Here is a 7,829-nt window from a genome sequence, read left to right on the forward strand (position 1 = left end):
CTCTGCCTGTCCCGGAGTCTCTCTGCCTGTCCCGGAGTCTCTCTGCCTGTCCCGGAGTCTCTCTGCCTGTCCCGGAGTCTCTCTGCCTGTCCCGGAGTCTCTCTGCCTGTCCCGGAGTCTCTCTGCCTGTCTCAGAGTCTCTCTGCCTGTCCCGGAGTCTCTCTGCCTGTTCCGGAGTCTCTCTGCCTGTCTCAGAGTCTCTGCCTGTCTCTGAGTGTCTCTCGCTCTGTCTTGGAGTCTGTCTCTGAGTCTTGCTCTGCCTGTCCCGGAGTCTCGCTCTGCCTGTCTCAGAGTCTCTGCCTGTCTCTGAGTGTCTCTCGCTCTGTCTTGGAGTCTGTCTCTGAGTCTTGCTCTACCTGTCTCGGAGTCTCTCTCTGCCTGTCTCGGAGTCTCTCTGCCTGTCCTGGAGTCTCTCTGCCTGTTCCGGAGTCTCTGACTGTACACGTGTGTGCAGATGGGTCTCACGCACACTCACCTGCTCAAGCTCCTCATCTTCAAATGCTCCATCACAAAGGCAGCCCCACCTCCCGGCAGGTCGATGACCTTCATGGGCCTCGGCACCCGCACCAGGCCCGTGCTCCGGAGGGCCTCCAGGCTGGCCACCTCCCCCTCAAACATCTGCCGGGCCTGCATCCAGAACACAGCCATGAGCCTTGTCAGCCTTGTTGACTCAGCCAGGGCCTCTGCCCACTGGGCCCTTGATGGAAGTGAACACGTGGGAGTCACAAGGACCTTCAGTCACTGACAGCTGGCTGGGAGCTGGCGTCCACTGCAGAGGGCAGGGTGCAGAAGGGCCCCTGTCGGAGAGAGAGGCTGCAAGCTGAGGCTGAGCCTGGGGCATGAGGGGTGTGGGGTCTGCAGGCTGCTGTGACAGGAGGATGCACAGGCCACGTGTGGGCACCAGGGAGCACTGAGGGCGTGGGGAGGTGTGAGTGAACTAAGGTCCAGAGCTGGACCCCCGGGTTACCCACCTTCCTTGCTGCCTTACTTAGGGTGGGGCAGCCACAGCACACACATCGGTGGAGCTGACTTGGGCACACACTTCGGGCAGGAAAGAAGAGGGCTGGGCCCATCAGGCGGGGCCTCAGGTCCAAGGCAGGGGCTGGGAAGCTCAAAGGTGCCGCACACGCGGCCGGCCCCCGCGTCCCACGGGACCTGGGCCTTCCTGTTTCTGAAATATTCCCACAGACATTCCTACCGCAAGTCAGGTGAACGCTCACCTCACGTACACTACACATTGGTTGAAAACATGCATTGATGAACGTGGTCTGTGAGTACCTCGGCCTACAGAATTGCATGTTTGTCTGTTTTGAGACAGGGTCTCACTCTGTCACCCGGGCTGGAGGGCAGTGGTGTGATCTTGGCTCACGGCAGCCTCCGCCTCCTCGTTCCAACGATTCTCCTGCCTCAGCCCCCCAGGTAGCTGGGATTACAGGTGTGCACCACCCCACCCCGTTGGGTTTTTTTGTATTTTTACTAGAGATGGAGTTTCACCATGATGGCCAGGCTGGTCTCGAACTCCTGGCTTCAAGCGATTCACCTGCCTCGGCCTCCCAAAGTGTAGAATTGCATGTTTAAAAAAATCAAACCTCATGAATGAGACCAAAAAGCATCTACTGGTGCACAGGAACAGAATGCCCTTTCCTTCAAAGTACCCCAGGGAAAGCTCAGGGACAGCCTCCCCAGCCTGGCAGCCCTGGCCAGCCTGCACCGAGGGTGGGTGTGAGCGCCCCAGGTGGGAGGGTGGGAGAGCGGCCGGCACGCCCCAGCCCTGCTCCCAGGGTGAGCTCACGAGCACCATGCTGGAACTCCTGGGCCTGCCCCAGGGGCTCCGGCATCACCTGCTCTCTTGCAAGGACTGAGCAGCTACCCTGGGCAGGCCCTTCACGGGGGTGGGAGGGAAGGAGGGGTCTCACCCGGCAGAGCTTTCAGGACCAGCTGAGGAAGTTTCCCAGGGCCTGTGGGAAGCCTGAACCAAAAACTGCTTCCCTGTGAGTGGGACTCCCCACTTTGAGGGTTTTGGGTTCTGAGCCGGCAGAGCCAGCGGTGCAGGAGGATCCGATCGCACACCCAGGCTTCATGGCTCTGGGGTTCCTCCTGCCAGCACTGCCCACCAGGACCCCTGCTGCCCCTCAGCCAGTCCCCCCACCAGAGTGTACAGGGCCTCCTGAGCCCACTCAGGCCGGGAGGGCACCCAGGCCTGCCTTTCCCCACCTTTCGGCTCTCAAGGCCTAAACTTCTCCACTTTCTCCGATAACATTTTCCATACTTTTTTTTTTTTTTTTGAGATGGAGTCTCGCTCTGTCACCCAGGCTGGAGTGCAATGGCACGATCTCAATCTTGGCTCACTGCAACCTCTGTCTCCTGGGTTCAAGCGATTCTCCTGCCTCAACCTCCCCAGGAGCTGGGATTACAGGCCCGTGCCACCACGCCCGGCTAATTATTGCATTTTTCAGTAGAGATGGGGGGGGGGGGGTTTCTCCATGTTGGCCAGGATGGTCTCGAACTCCTGACCTCAGGTGATCCGCTCACCTCGGCCTCCCAAAGTAATGGGATTACAGGTGTGAACCACCGCGCTTGGCCTTCCATACATTTTTAAACAGAACTATTTTCAGCAAGAGATAGAAATCAGGTCTAAACACAGGCAAGGCCTGTGGGAAGGAGAACGCTGGCCCGGCCCATGGGGTCCCTGGCAGGGGCCCAGCCATGTCTCTGCTTCTTCCACACTGCCAGGAGGACGGTGGGCTGAGAGGGGCGGCCCAAAGTGGAGCCAGGGACCCCAAGCCTCACCTCCCCTGACGCTTGCTGGATAGAAAAGTTAAAACCACCCCCAAAAGCCTGCGCACCGAGGCCAAAGGAAGGTCACGGATCGTGCAGACACAGACCCTCACAGAACGCTTGATCCGGGCCCACCCAGCAGGTGCCACCTTCCCAGAGCCAAAGCTGGCCGCCCCCTCCCCAGGCCCAGCCCCAGGAAATGCGCCTGCCCCCGACCCCTCCGCCTCCCCAGGCTCCGCAGAGCCCCGCAGAGCCCCGCAGAGCCCCCGCCCGCGCACGGGCCAGCACCTGCGTCCTGCGGTTGACTTTGACGAACACGGGGCCTGCGTCCGTGTCGTAGGCTTGGCCCTCGCAGATGCAGCCGGCGCCGGGGCTGCCGAAGGCCCGCAGGGTCGCGGTGCGCAGCTGGGCGCGCAGCAGCTGCTCCATGGGGCGCGGGGCGCGGGGCGCGGGGCGCGGGACTCGGCTCGCTCGGAGCCAGGCCCAGGCGCTGTGGGGCGGGGCGGGACCGCGCGGCGCGTGACCCCGGGCGGCGGGAGGGGCGGCCTCGGGCGGGCTCGCCGTGCGCTCCCGGCGCTGGTCCGTCTTCCTGCGCCCGGGATGCGGGGGAAGGAAGGAGCCGGGGTCCGCGCAGCTCTTCGCGGGCGCGCTGGGGCCTGAGCTCCCTGCAGGGACCCGGAATCCCTCCCCCGCAGCGGACGCGGGTCCGGCCCTCGGCCCGGGCGCGGGTCACAGGCCTGGCCGGCTTCCCACACTGCAGACCAGGCTGGGCCCCAGCGGCCCCCGTGATGACGTGGGGCTTGCGCACGGGGTGCCAGGTGCCAATCTGAGAGAGAGGCTGACGAGAGGGGGCTCCCATGGCACGCGCTGACCCGGCCCAGGGTGGGACCCCTGATTCCAGGACACCCTGGGAAAGGGACTTGAGACACAGGAGTGCCCACGCGCGCCCATGCATGCATACACGTGGGTACACACGCGTGCACACGAGCAGGTGGGTACTGAGCCCAGTCCACGCTGAAGTCATTTGATGTGAGGTTTTTTATTGTTTGTTTTTTGTGTTTTTAAAAGATGGAGTCTCACTGTCTCCCAGGTTGGAGTGCAGTAGTGTGATCTCGGCTCACTGCGACTTCTGCCTCCTGGATTCAAGGGATTCTCCTGCCTCAGCTTCCGGAGTAGCTGGGATTACAGGCGACTGCCACCATGCCCAGCTACATTTTGTAGTTTTAGTAGACACGGGGTTTCCCCATGTTGGCTAGGCTGGTCTCGATCTTCTGACCTCAGGTCATCTGCACACCTCAGCCTTCCAAAGTGCTGGGATAACAGGCGTGAACCACCGCACCCGGCCTAAAGTGAGCTGGGGGACCAGGTCATGGGGTCAACCCCCCTCCACCCCCCTCATGAGCCCGTGAAGCCCCCCCCCCCACTCTCTGCTGGTTTTTCATTCAGCCCATGGTGAGTTCACTTTATAAAATAAGAAAGGGCCCAGGAAGAGCGATTTGGGGCTAATGGCATTTATTGAGCCTTTGCTGTGTGCTAGTACCCAAGTGAAATGTCAAGGAAGACTCACAACCATCCTGTGAAGGAGCTGGTCACTACCCCCGCCTTCCAGATGAGGAAACCGAGGCACGGAGAGATTAATCTGCCAAGGGTCCTGCACTGGGAGGTGGCGGGGGATGTCAAGGGTGTCTTTCTGACATCAGCCCCCACCTTCTCAACCCACGAGTCTCCCGAGGAAGCCGAGTCTCCCGAGAAAACTGTGCAGCAGGGAGTCCCCGGAAGGTTCCAGGACCGGGCAGGGACTTCAACCCACGAGTCTCCCGAGGAAGCCGTGCAGCAGCGAGTCCCCAGAAGGTCCCGGGATGGGGCCAGGATCTGCATTCCCAGGATGTGTCGCAGGAAGCTCCCCACGCCCAGCTGGAACCCTGCGACTCTGTTCCACAAGCAGGTGCCCACTTTTGTAGAGACACCTCTTCTAAGAGGTAGGCAGCCTCTGCGAAGATAAAGCCTACAGCATTTTGATGAGACCAACATCTGCGTGAGGTTGGTTTACTGATTGATTAAGATGGAGTCTCTGTCACCCAGGCTGGAGTGCAATCTCAGCTCACTGCAACCTCCACCTCTGGGGTTCAAGCAATTCTCCTACCTCAGCCTTCTGAGTAGCTGAGATTACAGCCGTGCACTACCACGCCTCGCTAATTTTTGTATTTTTAGTAGAGACGGAGTTTCGCTATGTTGGCCAGGTCGCCCAGGCTGGAGTGCAATCTCAGCTCACTGCAACCTCCACCTCCGGGGTTCAAGCAATTCTCCTACCTCAGCCTTCTGAGTAGCTGAGATTACAGATGCTCACCACCACGCCTCGCTAATGTTTGTATTTTTAGTAGAGACGGGGTTTCGCCATGTTGGCCAGGATGGTCTCAAACTCCTGGCCTCAGGTGATCCACCCACATCGGCCTCCCAAAGTGCTGGGATTACAGGTGTGAGCCATGGCACCCGGCCAAGCAGCCACCTCGTGACAGGAGTGGCAAGGCTGCCGCAGCACAGCAGGTAGGACGGGAGGATGGCTGTGGTATCTGCAGAAAGGGCATGTGCCACTCCCTGGCTTTCTTTTCTCATCTGAAGCCCACCCTGCTATTGCATCTTGACAGAAGGTTCATGATAGGCCAATGTGAGCCCTCGTACGTCTGTACATTTCTTTATTCCTTGTTGACACTTTGGCTCGATACCGAATTCCAGCTTGGAGATCAGACATTTCTTTAGGAACTGAGGAGGTGCCACGGCTTGCCAGCTCCAGTTTTGATGTAGAGAAGCTCATGGCCATTCTGGTTCTTATTGTGTGGAAACTGTTCTCTCTCTGCAGGCTTTTAGGGTCTTCTCTGTGACACCAGTGAAAAATTCCCAGGGAGGTGTTAGGGTGAGTCTCCTGTCATCCCCTGAACAGGACTGGTGGGTCCTCCAATCCTGGGACCGTCTTTAGCTCTTTGTGATGTTCTCCCTCTGTTTTCTTGGTTCTGTTTTTTGGAATTCCAACACTTTAGAGTCAGTCCTCTCTGTTATCTTCCCAAAGCCCCTTGTAATTTTCCTTCCTACAACTCATGAGTCTACAGTCAGATAGTAGGCGTCACACAGAGAACCGTACGAGTGCTCAGGTCTCTCAGTGAGGAGAGGTGCCTGAATGAAGAAATAGACATGCGGGCACCAGGCTAGGAAGTCCTCTAGGTGGGGGGTGAAGAGCCGTTGAAGATTCAAGGGCAGGGCAGTTAAGTGACCCCAAGTTTCTGAGAGGATGAGTAGTGTAAATTGTATGGTGTGCAAATAGTACTTTTTGAAACGACCTGTATCGCCCAGGCGCAGTGGCTCATGCCTGTAATCCCAGCACTTTGGGATGCCGAGGCGGGGGTGGATTACAAGGTCCGGAGTTTGAGACCAGCCTGGTCAACATGGTGAAACCCTATCTCTACGAAAAATACAAAAAATTTTAGCTGGGCGTGGTGGCACACGCCTGTAATCCCAGCTACTTGGGAGGCTGAGGCAGGAGAATCGCTTGAGCCTGGGAGCGGAGGTCGCACTGAGCCGAGATCGTGCCACTGCCCTCCAACCTGGGTGACAGAATGAGACTCTGTGGCAAACAAAAAAGAATCTGCCCTCCATCTGGTTTCCCGTTCTGGGAGTGGTACCATCCGTTGTTCCCCCGTCTGCCTGGATATCTTAGCGCAGGGCCTGGTCTGCGGTGCTGGTCAGGTCTCGGGGACCACCCGTGCTTGTGATCCCACCGCTAGCCCAGGGCAGAGGCGTGGACAGAGTGGATGGAGGTGGGATGTGGACCTCAAGCTGGAGGAGTTGAGGAGGACCCGAGAAAGGAGCCTGACACAGACACGGGCAGGGTGTGGGGAGACCACAGGACAGAGCCGAGCCTGGCCACGGAGCCGGCGTCACCCAGGCCTGGGTGTGGGCTCGATGAAGGAAGTCCGAACAATATCCCAACCTCAGCCCTCTCCCTGCCTCCTGGAATTCCCCCTCCAGTTTAGCCCTCCACTGACCAACAACCCAGGGAAGCTGCCTCACGCTCTCCAAATGCAGCAGCATCCGGAACCGAAAGCCGTTCACCTTCTCAGGGCTATGGGGTTTTAGACACTGATGGTTCACATGAAATACAGAACAGGAAATGGAGACTCTTCTTTTCCGATTCTGTTTATTTATTTATTTTAGAGATGAGGTCTCACTATTTGCCCAGGCTGGTCTCAAGCTCCTGAGCTCAAGCAATCCTCCTGCTTCGGCCTCCTCCCATGGTGCGGGGATTACAGGTGTGAGCTGCACGTCCAGCCTTCTCTTCCGATTCCCTAAAGCTGAACGGATCCACATTCCATCCCGTTTCCCAGCCCAATGGCCATTCTGCTCCTGCGTGACTAACCACAGAAGGAAGGAGCCCAGGCTGTGCTTCCCAGACAGCTTCAGTTGTGGACTCTGTGGAAGGCCTCAGGCCTGGCAGCCGCCAAAACCAAAACCCTCCTGGAAACCCACCGCATCGCTCGGTAGGACCTACCCAGTGGGGGGGAGTCGAGCAGCACAGGTGCCCTCGGGATGGACCCACCCGGTGCGGAGCCGAGGGGCACACTTGCCGTGGGGATGGCGCCACTTTGGGACGTCACTTTTCTTGGGAACAGTTATCTTTTTCCCAGGGTCAAAGTAAACAACCTGCAGTCCTGGCAAACGGCAGTCTAGGACCTGTCAGGTTGGAAACTGACAACCAGACTCATGGTCCTTCCTCACTCCACACAAAAACCAGCATCTAAAGGAGCTCGGTTCTGTTCTGCGTTCTGCTGAGGGGCCCTGACTTACAACAGAAACAAGCAAACAAGAGAAGTAATCAATCCATCCCCTTCAGCCCAGTTCATGGCACCCTGGGTGACCCTCAGACCGGGTGTTTGCCAAGCTCACCAAGTGGCTTCTTCCCCTGAAGGCAATTCTACAGCTACTTTCTTTTTTTTTTTTTTTTTTTCCCGAGTCTCGCTCTGTGGCTCAGGCTTGGGGGGCAGGGGCCGGTCCCACCCCCT

The 7,829-nt window shown here is 58.5% G+C and overlaps 1 protein-coding gene across 1 annotated transcript; it reads right to left on the reverse strand.

Annotated features, from left to right (window-relative positions):
- Positions 1-475: 475 nt before the first annotated feature.
- Positions 476-3,251, reverse strand: LOC113221586 (fructosamine-3-kinase-like; the record flags this gene model as incomplete). Its single annotated transcript, XM_026450909.1, has 2 exons — positions 3,067-3,251; positions 476-627 (listed from the first exon to the last, which is right to left on the reverse strand). Coding segments are annotated over exons 1-2 (293 nt in total), but the record flags the coding sequence as incomplete, so codon positions are not given.
- Between the last annotated feature and the right edge of the window lie 4,578 nt (positions 3,252-7,829).

Source organism: Piliocolobus tephrosceles, unplaced genomic scaffold (genome assembly GCF_002776525.5).
Source record: "Piliocolobus tephrosceles isolate RC106 unplaced genomic scaffold, ASM277652v3 unscaffolded_26050, whole genome shotgun sequence".
Lineage (NCBI taxonomy): Eukaryota > Metazoa > Chordata > Mammalia > Primates > Cercopithecidae > Piliocolobus > Piliocolobus tephrosceles.